This window comes from Maniola jurtina, chromosome 17, assembly GCF_905333055.1.
Source record: "Maniola jurtina chromosome 17, ilManJurt1.1, whole genome shotgun sequence".
In the NCBI taxonomy this organism is placed as follows: Eukaryota; Metazoa; Arthropoda; class Insecta; order Lepidoptera; family Nymphalidae; genus Maniola; species Maniola jurtina.
The window spans coordinates 8,603,257-8,619,049 of record NC_060045.1 but is presented as its reverse complement, the minus strand read 5'-3'; the positions used below and the strand labels follow the sequence as shown (position 1 = coordinate 8,619,049).

Genomic DNA, 15,793 nt, shown 5'->3' with positions numbered 1-15,793 from the left:
CTTATAGGTCTCAAAGAAAAAACTCCTCATACTTCAAAGGGGATAATACAAATAGGACATAACGGAATACCTACGCGACATGCGTGAAACGTGCAGTTAGACGAAATCCGACAAACAATAATCAAGATTTCCCCAAAAAAAGATCCCTCACAAATTCATTCTTCTACATTTAGTCCCGTCACAGATATTATCGTCTAATCAAGCGTGGATGGTGACAAAACGCGACAATGCCCAAAAACATCAAAACATATTACGGGATTCTTTGTTTAGGAAATTGGAATTCATCATGGCGAGCGACGGGAAGCTTATAGACCCATTGTACTATATTATGGACTGAGGAGTGCGTCCGCACGAGCTTAGACAATGGTGTCACAGACCGAATGTTTGCGTACAATGACCAGAAACAATCGACAATCGGCAACTTTATGGCGGCACAAAAAGACATCAGATCCACTTTTGTTGACAAAATGGATGACTGCTGGCCACACCGGGTGACATGCGTTGCTAATTTCCTAATTTTAAAACCAATTTTACAAATCTTTGTTCAGATATCTGTAAGATTCACTTAAAAATACAATTTTTAATGGAATTGCTGTTCCATCTAGAAAAACATATTTATGAAAATTTGATTTTAGATGTCTTTTCTTATCATTTTCCGACATTATGGACTGAAGAGTGCCTCTGCACGAACTTAGCCAATGGTGTCACAGATCGAATGTTTGCACACAATGGCTAGAAACAATCGATAATAATATAATCAGTAACTTTATGGCGACACGAAACTACGTCAGATTCACTTTTGTTGACAAAATAAATGACGGCTGGCCACATCGGGTGACATCCGTTGCTAATTTTCAAATTCAAAGTTCCAATTTAATCAATGTTCAAATCTAATGCTGTAAGGGCGCACATGAAAAATGCATAACAATCACAGAAATAAGGAAATCCGTAAAAGAACCAACATAACCCAACGGGTCGCGAAGCTGATAATATGGCAATGGGTGGGCCACACAGTTCGAATAACCGAACCTACGCGTTGGGATCTCAGGATGCCAAAATAGCGAACGTACACCGGAAAGCGCAGCGTTGGTAGACCCCCCACTAGGACAGGCGACATCAAACGAATCACAGAAAGGCGCTGGATCCTGGCGATGCCAGATCACAGCATGTGTAAGTCCCTAAGAAATCTATGTCCAACAGTTTATCGGTTGACGATGTCGATCGATGACGCGACGACAACAATCGAAGATTTTGTAAGTAACAACTTACCTACCTATGATAAAAGTACGTAGATTTAACAAGCTCTAGCAATGCCCGGGATTGCTATAGGTAATTACACGCTTTAATAAGTAGGTAATTAAAATTAATTATTAGAGCAACCACCTTGCTGGTTATCTCGCTATCGAGATGTCAGCGAGAGAGGGATTTGTCTATACAAGGCATTCTGAACCAGCAGTGGTAGACTCACATGACGATTCAAAAGCACTTTGCAAAAGTTCATTCTGATAAAATTATTTTTATCTATAATTTTTTCTGTTCATAAAAGTGTACTGTACTGTAATTTAAAATTTCCATTAATAAGTAACTAGCCAGAAACTGTATCGATGTAAGTGGTAGATACTCTCTTTTTACGAATGAATGAATATTTATTGATGAATATGAATATTGATTGATAAATTAAATAATATGGAATGAAAAATGAAAAATGAAAAATATCTTTATTTACACTTAACATTGCCTTAAAATAAACAACGATAACAACTGCGTTAGTTAAGTACAAACTGTGTTGCAGTTGTTAACGCCCACCTCCAGATTAACAAAATTAGGTACTAAAGACAAGAAAAATAAATATATATATATATATATATATGTAACAATCTTAAAAATCAATGAATAGAATAAATACATACATTTTAATAAAAATACATTTTTATGACATTTGATTTTTATTATTAATCTCTTGTCCTTTGTATTTTTGTACGTTGGCTCTTAATTAATTTATATCTTGCCATTTCGTACCTACTTTTTTTTTAATCTTATTGCCCACCCACCTACTAGTTGATAGCTACTTCTAGATAAACAACCAGCCAAAAATTTTTAATGCATTTCATTTCTTTTTTGAGTTGGGCTGAGTTTTTAAACTTTGTTTTAAAAGTGTGTATTAAGTGGAAGGAATTTTTGGCTAAGAATTTTAAGTTAATAGAACAAGTATGTACCTAGTTAAGCCCACTTTAAAGCTAAGTAGGTATAACTATTTTAGCTTGAAACATAGTCAGATATATAAATGAACTCGTGAAATCTGTCCGTCCATTTATCCGATCGGATCAAAAAACTAGCAAGCTACCGGCACCATAAAAGCGGATTATAATCTTTACTGAGATCGTCTGTAGACCTTATAAAGGCTCACAGTATGGCTAGCTGTGCCTAGGGTTACCAGACGTCGGGATCTTTCCTGACATGTCAAGATTTATAGACGATTGGCAGAATTTCGTCTTGGATTTTGAAAATATGTAAGTTTCCAATGAAAAAGGAATGAAAGGGAACAGACTCTAGGCCTACTTATTTATAAATAAAATGGATGTCTTAAGCATATAATGTACCGGCTATACTCACATAATATTTAATCGATGTATCCCAACTAGTTTCGAACCCATCCGGGGTCCTTTTTCATAGGGTCTCTACCGCGCAATGCGCAGCGAGCAGAGTCCCTATAAAAAACCGGCCAAGTGCGAGTCGGACTCGCGCAACGAGGGTTTCGTACTCGGGTATTTTTTTCGACATTTTGCACGATAAATCAAAAACTATTATACATAAAATAAATAAAAATCTGTTTTAGAATGTACAGGTAAAAGCCCTTTCATATGACACCCCACTTGGTATAGTTATGTTACTTTGAAAATTAAAACACATTTTAATTTTTTTTTTAATGATGTAGCCCCAAATTTCCTGTACTTGTGCTATAAGACGTACCTACCTGCCAAATTTCATGATTCTAGGTCAACGGGAAGTACGCTGTAGGTTTATTGACAGACAGACAGACAGACAGACAACAAAGTGATCTTATAAGGGTTCCGTTTTTCCTTTTGAGGTACGGACCCCTAAAAAGGACCCCGGATGGGTTCGAAACTAGTTGGAATACATCGACTACTTAAATACGTAATTATAGCCGGTACATTCTATACTTAAAGTGGGTATCACTCCCGATAGTTTAAACGCTAGTTTTCTAACGTTTAAACTATCGTAAGTGATTTTCTTATGTCAACTATTTATAATACTAGGGTATATCATTCCATTTATTATCGAAGATAACGGTATATTTATTTTCTATAGGGCTATTCCCCTCTTTGGTATTTTATAATTAATATAGTCTTACTAATGAAAAGCACACGAGCTTATAGGCACTTACTTACATTGTTTATTTTATAGACAGATTCAACGTGTGTAAGCCATATTATAAGCATAGAAAATTAGTAAAGGCCTAATAGGTAATATAATACTTACGTAGTTAGATCACATCACACTTCACACTTAATATTATAAAGGCGAAAGTTTGTATGTGTGAGTGTGTGTGTGTGTGTGTATGTTTGTTACTCCTTCACGCAAAAACTACTGGACGGATTGGGCTTAAATTTAGAATGTAGATAGATTACATCCTGGATTAGCACATAGGCTACTTTTTATCCCGGAAAATCAAAGATTTCCCACGGAATTTTTAAAAAACCTACATCCACGCGAACGAAGTCGCGGGCATCAGCTAGTAGTTATTATTTCGCGTGTACTCCTGACAAAATGTCAAGTAAGTAGGCAGGTACTTCATAGGTACATAATATGAAGTAGGTACCTACCAGACATTTGATATTTAATGAAAATATTATTTTTCTGGTCAGGGCTTTTCAATTTTATATAGGTATATATGGTAACCCTAGCCGTGTTTCGTCTAAAAATAATGTTTTGGCTCATCATTAGCTTCACAATGCGCCATGCTTTGTCTTTTTAGTCGCTGACGCAATTCATACTCAAACCGAACAATAAAATACCATTAGGTGGGTCCACACCGGACGATCCATCGATCCCGCGATCCGCGATCCAGGATCGCGGATCGTGGATCGTGGATCGTGTTATGCCGATCCACTCTTGGAAACTTGCGATCCCAAATATGCGCTCCAAGCGATCCTAAGGCGATCCGTGATTCAGCCAGTCTAACTCTTGTACGATATGGAGTCACACGTACAACGGCGGCGTCTTGCCGTTGCAGCAGTAACTTTTATTTTGCTTAAATGCTTGCGCAAAAAATCACAAAAAAGAAAACGACGGTTTTGGGTGAAACAAATTTACAAAAATCGCTTGGAATCTGGGACTCAGCTGTACGCAGAGTTAGTGTCAGATAAAGTTGAACACAATTTTGCAAGAATGAATGCTAATCAATTTGAGATATTGTGTTCATTATTAAATAACAAGCTAAGAAAGAATGATACAAATTATAGAGATGCCATTACTGTGAAGGAAAGATTATTACTAACATTGAGATTTTTAGCAACTGGAGATTCGTACGTCAGTTTGCAGTATCTGTTCCGCATTTCCAAACAGTCTATATCGATAATTATTCCTGAAGTTTGTGAAGCCATCATTGACCTGTTAAATGATTATGTAAAGGTAAGTAAAACCATACTTTATTACTCAATAAAAAAGTAGTGTATTACAATCATAATTTAAAGAAGTAACATGTTTACAATTATTAATTATTTTTTGAAAACATGATATAGGTAGGTACTTATTTAATTCGGTGGTGACTGTGGAAGTGAATAATCCTGAGGTTTCAGAAACTGGGACTGCGATGAATTGGAGGCTAGATGAGCAGACGGTGATGTCTGTGGAATTGGAGCTGGATAATTTTGAGGTTGTAGAGACTGGGACTGTGATGAAGTGGATGCTATTGGTGTGCCAGGGTATGAATTAGTGTAATATCCATAATTGCTATCCCCATATCTTCCTGTGTCAGCTTGAAAAATAACTTGGCATATAGCATTTTTGACATTAACTAATGTTACTGCATCATATTTCCGCAATTCAGTAGATATATACTGCCCGAAAGCAATGTAAGAATCAGTTTCCGGTTGTGGTGGCTGAGCACATTGTTGCAGAAGTTGGAAAGCCTCTGAAAGAGTTTCATCTGATATGTCATCTGCATTATTAGAAGTAGTTTTCTTTCTTTTTTTTGTTCTTTTGTTTGTTGTTTGGACACTGGATTGTGCATTCTGATCATTCTGCTCTCTACTCTGATCTGTGTGGTGGTTGGCTCTCTCCGGTTGTGTGTCACTAGTAATGTTACTGTTCTCGTTTTCGCTCACTGTAGTATTAACTTCAAGTTCCCCATCAGTCGTATCAGATTCTACCTGTAACAACAATTATTATTACTATTTACTGCTTATTCTTATTTTCAGCTTTATATTATAATTAAGATCTCCTTTATTTTCAGGTGCCGTCAACTAAAGAAGAATGGCGTACAGTTTCTCAGCAATTCGAGAATAAGTGGAATTTCCCACACGTGATAGGAGCGATGGACGGCAAACACGTCGCTATACAATCGCCTTTTAATAGTGGCAACGACTTTGATAATTACAAATTATTTCCTAGTATTGTTCTTTTTGCATTAGTAGATGCAAATTATAGGTTCCTGTATGTGAATGTTGGGACTAAAGGCAGAATATCAGATGGAGGCGTGTTCAAAAGCACAAATTTATATAAAAAACTTGAAAAAAAAGAGCTAAATATTCCTCCACCGGAGATATTGCAAGTTCCCTATAAAATTGAGGTACCCTATTATATACTAGGTGATAAAGCTTTTCAGCTTAATGATTATACTATGAAACCATACGATGGTACACGGGAAAGGGGTTCTTGTGAAAGAATTTTCAACTACCGACTGTCAAGAGCACGTAGAGTAGTTGAAAACGCGTTTGGAGTACTTAGTTCTGTCTACAGAGTCCTGCGTAAACCTATGCTTTTGGAACCAGAAACTGCGACTAAAGTCGTGCTGGCAACGGTTCATTTATATAACTACTTACGCAGTAATCCTAACTTTATATCGCCAGGAACGTTTGATACAGTACAGGAGAATGGAGATGTAATACCTGGAAGCTGGCGAAATGAACCGCCATCACAATCGCTACAACCGATGGCCGTCGTACCAAGAAGAGCAACAGAAAATGCCACTACAATACGGTCCCACTTAGCAAGACACTTTGTTACAAACCATACAATAGTTTGGCAAAATGAATATCAGTAAACTAATAGCTCACAATATGTTCCAATGTATCGCGTGTGGTTCCGGGTTCATTTTTATCCGCCATAAAGTCGAAGTCATCATACGCAAACCACTTTGATTTATATGTATCTTGAGCACCTGAAATAAACAAGTTACTCATTAAAATAACCACGTGTATTTCTAACAGCTTAAATGTAAAAAGCGAAATCACGTGAAATCCACAGTAAATATTATGATGTAATTACTTATAATAAAATATATAATTTTAATACCTACAGATAAAAAGTAGCTTTGTTTTCTTACCGGATCCAGTTATACGGCTTTGCTTCTCTCTGTGTTTCTCCCTTCTGTAGCCTCCCGCCAGAGATCGCATTTTTTTCTTTAGGTTCTCGATCGACTTATTCCCCATTTCACGAGAAATCTGACACCAAGCATCATCTCTAACACCTCTATTGGTGTAATTAGAATCTTTGGGATCCCATAAACATTTAAATTCTTTATAAAGCGATATCAAACGGCGACTTTCTGAGATGTCCATGGCGAGGTGGATCGCGCGAACCAACACAACCGTCCACACCGCGCGCATCACGCAACTGAGGCACCTTTGAGGCTGGCACAAAAACCGACCGCACACGGATCGCGCGAGGTAGGGAGCGCGCGCTCCAATACGTGCGCATGGATCGCGCGCGGCACGTCCACACCGCCTGCATCTTTGGATCGCGCTGCTGCCGCGCGCGATCGGAGCGCGATGGATCGTCCGGTGTGGACCCGGCTATTGAACCACCGCACGATTTCAAAACTTACACTTCAGCGTATAGAGTGCGATCTCGAGTTACAGCTGTCTTGATCTCCGAGAGAATCGTCCGTTGACAACAGAGACATCGATGCTATTCTTTTTTGAATATCGATTGTAAAAAGCATTCTCATGATGCTGTGAGAACTTTCGAGCCGTGTACAGTCGCGGCTTAAATTCTTTAGCCTATTCAACCACGCTGTCTTTGTGTCAATGTTTCGGATATGGAGTTAGTTGCCTTGTCAAATAATCGTCGGTAATTTCGAACGCGACGGTACCACAGTGCAGATCGGTAGACGCTGAGAAGATTATCAGATATTTTCCCGTCGGCTCCGTGCCTATGACGGACTAAATAGAGTTAGAGCCTTGTACGAACATAATCGGCTAACGGGTACCGCTTTGTCCGTAAAGGATAACGAAATCTTTTAAAATAAACATAGGATAATGCTACTTATGTTTGATTGGAAAAATCCAAATAATTCTAAAACAAGAAAAAATAAATAAAACTGTAAAAATGTGCAGCCGCAAAAATATTTAAATAAAAACAGAAAGTGAAATATCGCCGAAATATTATTATAACCGAAAAATAAAATATAAAACGCGTTTCTCAAGAAGTCTCTATCGCATTAGAATCAATTAAAAAGAATATGGTATTTCAATGCAAATATTTGGGAATGATTAATACTATTAATCTGCAATCTGCCACCGAATTCCTCGCTACATTCTCGAGGTCCAACGCACAACCAGTAAATTACAAGTCGGTTTCGCTTTTTTATAATCATGCATTAATACAAAATTCTTAATAAATAACCGGCGCGAAATAAAAATATAAAGTAAATCGTTATCGGATTCCATCAGCATTCAGTAACATTATAATAAAAAGCGTAATAAAGAAGGCTTACCCATTTGTGTAGTTTGCTAAGACCGGTGATTAAAAAAAAAACAACCACTGCGGAAAGTGCGCGATGAGAAACTTTAAAAATTCTCTAAAACGTATAAATGAGACCGAACAATATCAGCGCTGCGACACAACTGCTTGTAAAAGAAATCAGGAAAGTATGATAGCAATTTTTTTAGCTTTAAATATGTGAATTTACAGGACCGACCGATTCGGACTGATACCAAAAAAGACATCGACAGATGACATTCGGCCGCCGAATAATTGTGTTTTACAAACGTATCGAATAATAAATAATTCAATTTTGCGGGCCGGCGATTAAATTACAGCCTTTATCCATTCCGTATGATGCAGGCGACAATAAAAATGCAAATGACGTCCAACGATGCTGTTATTTACGGTGCTGACACATTGAGACAATCCGCTGACCGCCTGCCACACAAGTCTGTTACACATACTAGCCCGAACCGCGGCTCTGTTCGAATATTTTGATAACTGTATCAATATGTCAGTTTTTTAGTCCCTGTTTTTTTAAAAACCATATAAACTAGCAGATAATTCAGACATACCAATTAAGTTCTTGACAAATTAATTTTAACTATCTGTGTGGCAAAAAACATTGATGCAATTTACAGCAAGAAAGGGTTATGAGTATATGAATGTAGATCCCTTGCACAGAAAGCACACGAGAGGACGTGGTATTGTGCTTTCTTTTTTCTCTGCCTCGATATAATATTTTTGGATTTTTTAAATTGAAGAATTTAATATGTAGATATTAGACATTAGCGAGGTGGCTGTGTGTAAAAAAACATTTTTTTATTTTACGATTGTTTCGTAAATTACTATACCTACCTACTTAGTTCATAATATATTCTGTTCATTAGAGCTTTTGTATCAGTTTAATGACTCTACCTACCCGTCTAATAAAAGTAGTAAAAACCTCTGACATCACTCCATGGAAAAGGAAAATAAGATTTTTTCTATAAAACAATGAAGTCATGCTACCTGCCTACCTACTGGATATTTTTTATTCTGTGGCCATAAAGTATCTTTTATCTATAGGCGTTTTAAAAACTACAATCAATGAATCACTTTTCAATGAGTCGCTAGTCGTGCTACGCCTAACACACCTTACCTATTGCTGATTAAACATAGGTGAAATGATAAATGATTAGCTATACTGATTGCTGTGTTCTATGAGTAGATAAGTAGTAACGTATCAAAAATTTAGGGGCATCCGGTAGGTAAGTAGGTGGTATAAACTATAAAGTTCTTAGAATTGAAGACTGATAGGTACTATATACCTACATAGAAGTCGAATTGACTGAACATTTTAGGGTTACAGGCTTACTTACAGCAGCTGAAGACTGTACCTACGTAGTGAATAGAGATCAAATAGACTGAAGATTTTTCAGGATTCATAACTGCTATAATAATAGATAATATCATGTAGAAAAAAGAAATCAAATCTTGTACACTGAAAGGTACCTGCCAATAGGGTTAATTTTATCACCACATTCGTTCGTTTCACTTTTCACGAGTTAGATCTTTCAAACGTCAAAAAGCTTCGCTTTAAAAAGTTTAATCAACTTTATATCTTATAAACTATAAAGCGATCCTATACCTAGGTAGCATCCACCTTGGAAAACACATCGGCAAGCCTAATGCCAGCCATCAAAGTACTGTCGTACCTAAGTACTTACGAGTAGGTATACCTGGCGGCCAAAAGAATTGGCGAAGAAAAAATGACGGCGATCAAAATGAATAGGGACAGTCAACATGATGATGATCATCATCATCGTCAACCGATACACGTCTACAGCTGGACATCTCACTAATATTATAAAGGCAAATGTATGTGTGTATGTTTGTTACTCTTTTTCGCAAAGCGTGGTGCTTTGCATTTTTTTTAAAGCACAGTAGGTGATTCAAGCATGAAAAAATGTTGCATTAGTGTAAAAAAATATTAGTAGGTAATACCAACTCATTTATTTTTGACGCAAAAGCCTCAAAAGCTCCCAAATATGTACTAAAAACATAAAAACTGAAGGTGTAAAATTTTATGGTGTTTTGATGTTGTCATTTATTTTTATATTAAAGGCCTAAGTGAGGCTTCATATTTTAATGCAGTAAATGGGACATACTAAAAAGACGTGCTTTTTAGGGTTTCGTACCCAAAGGGTAACAACGGAGCCCTATTAATGGCACACTGATGCCTGTCCGTCTGTCTGTCTGTCCGTCTGTCTGTCTGTCTGTCTATTTGTCCGCGTGTCACAGGTCTACTCGTTAACGAAATGAGTAACAAACTTGAAATTTTGATATTTGGTGTTTCTACACCGTTAATCCAAATATTGAATTAGAAATTCAATTAAAATATTTTTCAGGGAGGAATTTTTTTTTTCATACATACCTAATGCATAATACTTGTGGGATATCATTGTTTAGAGCTCATTGAGTAGAGTGCGAATGTATTTTAATTTTTTTTTATCTTAAAAAATAAGGAAATGGAGGGCCGTCAAAGTTGTCCATTGTAGACCATTTTTGCGACGAAAGCTATCTCAAAAACTTAACTAGTTAGGAATAGAAAATCCGGGTATATCATGTACCATATACCTACCTACTATATTTAAACAAAAAATACTGAAAATAGCGATTTGTAATACAGTTTGTAAGCTGTGACCGAAACAAACGAACACTTTTTGGGGTTTTCTTTCACGGTTTATTGCGATGTTCTAGCTCGGAGAAAAAATTTTTTATCACCCAAAATATAATCTTCATAATTACCTGGTAACGGGCTTAATTGCCTATCTGGAGTTTTTGAACAATTTTTTTTGGAAATTATGTAGGGAACCCTAAAATAGCGAGGCCCGACTCGCACTTGACCAGTTTTTATCATTTCATGATAGGTTACACTCGTGATGTAAATTGTAATGCATTCTGTAGAGGCAAAATGATAGCACGCCCACTGGCGTGGGTCCGTCATCAATGAGCACGCCGATATACGAGTATTTAGGGCCAAAGCACATACAATAGGTAAGTAATTATAGGCCTACTACTCGGTCAAGCTAAGTTTGCAACTCGCGTTGATTACGTCACACTGACGTTTGGGTACGGTATGCGAACCGTACTGACGCGATAAGACGGCCGCGGGGAGGTGAGCGGGTAAGTGGGAGAGGCGCCGCATTCCAGCGAGGTGCAAACTTTAGCGCGAACGAGTAGTAGTACAAGTTTGACGTGTGTATCTGTGTCTGTGACATCGTAGCTCCTAAACTAATGAACCGATTTTAATTTAGTTTTTTTTGTTTGAAAAGTGGCTTGATCGAGAGTGTTCTTAGCTATAATACAAGAAAATCGGTTCAGCCGTTTGAAAGTTATCAGCTCTTTTCTAGTTACTATAATCTTCACTTGTCGGGGGTGTTATAAATTTTTAATTTACACTTGTTTAAATACCAAGTCGACAGACAGGACAGTCCTTTCTTTTTATTATAGTTACATTTTATTTAGACAAGTGAACTTAATGACATTGAATAAAATTCAACATTTTTTTCAATTCCTGATCAACATGGAAGTATACTGCTAAAATAGATTTAATCTATGACACCTCCTCTTAGACTAGTATAAGGCCAGAAGCATTTTTGTAACACGCGCTGCTCAAAGACGCTTGAGGCAAATCAAATCGTAGTTTTTTGACATAACCAGAAAGACAGGCGCCCAGTGTCCTAAACGCTATCCAAATTAACTGATATGATAACTAATAACCATTGATTATGCTAATAGTTGACATATAACGAGATATCATGTTTAATCTTATTGCAGAAATACTGAATAACTGCTTATTGCTAAATTAAGTACCGATTCTATGATCAATAAAATGAAATTATATATCCACTAAATCACTTACCTAATAATTGTTCCAATTTGAGGTTTTTTCTGAACTCAATTTGAAAATTCAACGATTAATTTGTTGGTTTGGCTTACTAATTTGATCACTGAATACTACGATACTACTTACTTCACTAAATCGGAAATTGGGCATAAAAGGTAAATGCAGTTTGTAGATAGTATATCCAGTTTTGCGATGTATTTGTAGCGTGGGTTGAGAATTAAGATGTCACTCAACACGCATCAAAAACCTAAGTAGTTTCGTTTCGCGCAACGTGTTAAAAGTATGCTTTTGCCATATCCATATGGTCTAAAAGTCTAGTAATTATGTATATATTTTTTCGGTCTTACATAAATTATAATTGAAATGTCACCAAGAACGTTTTACAGACGTTTTTTGTTGTCTTATTTCCTTCCTTATCTAACCTAATCCCAGATGTTTCTATTTCCATTGGCCACAAAGAAGCGAGATGCCAAAAAATCAATTTACCGGTTATTTAATGAATGTATTATGCAGATTTCATCGATTTAGTTTGGCGAATGTCGATAAATCTACGCGGGCGAGACAAATAAGTCATAACATTGGAGAACGAAGTAAGGACAAGGCCAGGTTATTTGTTTTCTGGGTATCGATGCAAGAATCGACTTGTTGCCACATAAAAAATAGGTTTATGCGAATTTGTTTGTTTTTAGCTGTGAGGTTTCAAGCTTTAAAATGCTGCCTGCTTAAGGCCTCATTCGCACGAGAGCTTTTTTAATGTCCGTTAAAAAAGCGTTCAAAATAGAACAAAATATGCATTCCCAAGTATTTGTTCACACGTCAACGCTTTTTTAACGCGCACTCTGTACCTACTTATTGTGAGCGCAACGCCGGGTTTTAACGCAACGCTTTTTTAACGCTCGTGCGAATTAGGGTTTAAGCCTTCTCCGATGATAATGTATATGTAAAAAAAAGTAGCTATAATGTTGAATAAGTTTCTAAAGTGAAGACTTTAAAACTACTTAGGCCTACTTGGTTCAAAATTGTAGAACTCTTCTACGCTCATGCGTTTTTATTTCTGTCCACTCATCGCTGAGCACGAATTATATCGTAACATGTCTATGGTATATTATCGTTAGCCTCCTAGTAATGTTTTTAAAATTCAAGGAAGAATATTTTTTTTGACTCTCGCATTTTATTTTCAGGAGATAAGTATATAAGTACCTACATATTTAGATAGCCTGATTTTTGTTCGTTTGAATACGTCTTTGTGTAGTGGTAAGAGTTTTCTATTCTAAATTAATAGTAGTGAATTTCAAGTTTACACTCATAGTTTTTTATTTTTAAAATTTTGGTGACACACAGACAGAAATACTTACTTAGACTATATTATGAAACTACAAGAGTTTCTTGTTTTACTACGGCATCCTAAAAACACTTGCTTTTATGATAATTATAATTTTTTTTATCCAAACATTAATTTCGGCCTTATGAAAACATTCCATGACTCTTTAAAAGTAAGGTAGGTAAATTATGTCGATAAAAAATAAATTGTTGTTTGCCAATTTCGTAATAATGCGCTACAAATAACAGCTTTAAGATTTAAATAAACACTTTTAGGTAATTTCAAAACACCTCAACGGACTGTAATTCGATCCGTTGCATCTACATCTACATAATTATTTGGATATTAGTGATAAGTTGGATTGAGTTCGTGTTTAATATCAATATTTCGTTGATAAATTAGCTGATTTCATTTTCGAAGAAAACAACAATAAGCATAAAGGAGAATTCCACAATCTTTTTCACGTTCAAAAGCAATTTTGCCTATGAAAAATTCCCTGAAAACCAAATAAATCTAATAACCAGATTGCTTTCGTTTTCTTAATTACTTAGGTACATAATTTCTTTATGTTTTAGTGTACTTTGACTAGATTATACATTCGCGTGGATTTAGTTTTTAAAAATCCCGTGGGAACTCTTTGATTTTTCAGGATAAAAGGTGTCCTATGCCCATCTCCACGATGCAGCCTATTTGTGTACCGAATAGTTATGCCCGCTATATCTACGTAAGTATAGGTTTTAAAAATCCCGTAGAAAATTTTGAACCTATACAATCACGTCATAATATTACCTATCCTTCATCCGGACGCATCGCCAAAATAGGTTCAACTGATAGGCTGTGAAAAGCTAGCAGACAGATAGGTACATTTTTAACCCCCGACCCAAAAAGAGGGGTGTTATAAGTTTGACGTGTGTATCTGTGTATCTTTCTGTGGCATCGTAGCTGCTAAACTAATGAACCGATTTTAATTTAGTTTCTTTGTTTGAAAGGTGGCTTGATCGAGAGTGTTCTTAGCTATACCTAATTCAAGAAAATTGGTTCAGCCGTTTGAAAGTTATTAGCTCTTTTCTAGTTACTGTATCTTTCACTTGTCGGGGGTATTAAGTACAAGTACACTTAAGTACAGTATGGGTATGGATTTAGAAACCTAGCAAAAAGAGCTCACTTAGTGAAATAAACAAGTATATAATATACGTGTAAGTATACTAAGTGTAACTATGTATGTATGTCTGTATGTATGCACTTGGAGGATATACCTACCTAAGGTAAGTACCTCCAACAACGGAAAACGTTTGCCCAACCACACAGGAAGTCATTGTTTGCGACCGACAAAGTTAGTTACAAGGCATACAGATAATATGAAACAAACCATTTAATACTCAAAGAATCAATACTTTTCTAGGAATATTGCGGAAAACGATAGGGTGCCTCTTTGAGTCTATAGCTTAGATGATAAATATGGCACAGACCCATTGATTGTAAAAACCGGGCAAGTGCGAGTCGGACTCGCAAACGAAGGGGTCCGTACCTATGCGAAAAATTATAATTTATTGAATTTCTTACCCTTTTACACTAGGAAAGTATAACACTCAGTAGGTATGTAGTATGTACCTACTTTTTTTTTTATTTGCATGGCTGCCGTTATGAAATTTTTATTATTTGTTGTTATAGCGGTAATAGAAATAGGTACGCACTGAGTGAAAACTTTAACTATAACGTTCATGAGGTACAGCCCGCTGACAAACGGACAGACGGACGGACTTCGGGTACAGAACTCGAATAATACGTTTAGTGTTCAAGAAGCTTTTCAGATCACCGCTTAAAAAAATACAAAATAAAAGTTAAACATTACATAAATTTTCTTGAAAATGGGAAAGCTATCGTAGTCTACCTAAACAACCGATTAAAGCTAAGTACCTATACCAGTGAAGAAACTGCGTCATGATATGCATCGCAAATAAGTTATCAAGTTCCATTGAGGCATAGGTAGGTTAGGTAGGTATACCAGCTGTGCCTCAATGCGAAAGACTTCCTCCCTATTTATTCATCATCATCATCATCAACTCATCACCGGTTCACTACTGAGCAAGAGTCTCCTCTCAGACTGAGAAGGGTCCTTTCAGTATGGGAAGGTCATAAACGCGTCCCATCTTAGACCACATCATCACTTTCCATCAGGTGTGTGGTCAAGCGTTTACCTATAGTGAATAAAAAAAAGGTCATAGTCCACCTCGCTGCCTCAGAGCAGATTGGCAGACTTCACACACCTTGAGAGCATTATGAAGAACTCTCATACATGCAGGTTTCCTCATGATGTTTATTATTTCTTAAAAATCGAATAAGTAGCTAGGAAAAGTAAGAGGTATGGGTCTGGGATCGAATCTCCGACCTCCTGAATAGAGGTCGTCGACGACATTTTAACCACTATAGGCTCTCACCGCTTTTTCAGCTTTGGGTAGCTAGGTGAACCTGTATTATGCACCTTATACCATGTGTGAGCTTGTACAGTAGGTAAGCATACATACGGCATCCATTAGCATTTTAGAAAGTCTAACTTGTTTGCATTGGAACTTTATTGAAGGCGGAAGGTGAAACGAAGCGGAAAGGTAAATGCATATTGCATACCTAAT

General features: G+C 36.6%; 3 protein-coding genes across 4 annotated transcripts in view; 1 reads left to right on the top strand and 2 right to left on the bottom strand.

Annotated features, from left to right (window-relative positions):
• The window catches only part of LOC123873597 (protein drumstick), a 51,282-nt gene extending 42,990 nt beyond the window's left edge, over positions 1-8,292 (bottom strand). The window contains exon 1 of the mRNA XM_045918480.1: positions 7,961-8,292. The gene's annotated coding sequence lies outside the window, so the exon portion shown is untranslated. The remainder of the gene's footprint in view (positions 1-7,960) is intronic.
• On the top strand, positions 4,043-6,301 carry LOC123873592 (protein ALP1-like). Of its 2 annotated transcripts, XR_006797716.1 has the most exons (3): positions 4,043-4,653; positions 4,821-4,946; positions 5,477-6,301. XR_006797716.1 is itself a non-coding variant. In XM_045918472.1 (2 exons), exons 1-2 carry the CDS (start codon positions 4,216-4,218, stop codon positions 6,284-6,286), a joined length of 1,248 nt encoding a protein of 415 aa, XP_045774428.1. In that variant the 5' UTR covers positions 4,043-4,215; the 3' UTR covers positions 6,287-6,301. The 2 variants fall into 2 exon arrangements, 1 of the variants encoding a protein (XP_045774428.1); XM_045918472.1 differs by lacking the exon at positions 4,821-4,946.
• LOC123873594 lies at positions 4,695-7,046 on the bottom strand. The gene is made up of 3 exons (XM_045918475.1): positions 6,569-7,046; positions 6,300-6,403; positions 4,695-5,393 (listed from the first exon to the last, which is right to left on the bottom strand). The coding sequence occupies exons 1-3, from the start codon at positions 6,849-6,851 to the stop codon at positions 4,776-4,778; spliced, it is 1,005 nt and encodes a 334-aa protein (XP_045774431.1). The 5' UTR covers positions 6,852-7,046; the 3' UTR covers positions 4,695-4,775.
• Positions 8,293-15,793: the final 7,501 nt, after the last annotated feature.

Excerpts from the sequence above, each read along its gene's own strand:
- LOC123873592 (XM_045918472.1), top strand. The coding sequence starts at position 4,216 with ATGGAGTCACACGTACAACGGCGGCGTCTTGCCGTTGCAGCAGTAACT. Across the intron at positions 4,654-5,476 it reads TGTTAAATGATTATGTAAAG|GTGCCGTCAACTAAAGAAGA; the intron begins GTAAGTAAAACC and ends CTTTATTTTCAG.
- LOC123873594 (XM_045918475.1), bottom strand. The coding sequence starts at position 6,851 with ATGCGCGCGGTGTGGACGGTTGTGTTGGTTCGCGCGATCCACCTCGCC. Across the intron at positions 6,404-6,568 it reads AAGCCGTATAACTGGATCCG|GTGCTCAAGATACATATAAA; the intron begins GTAAGAAAACAA and ends TGTTTATTTCAG. Across the intron at positions 5,394-6,299 it reads GCGATACATTGGAACATATT|GTAGAATCTGATACGACTGA; the intron begins GTGAGCTATTAG and ends TTGTTGTTACAG.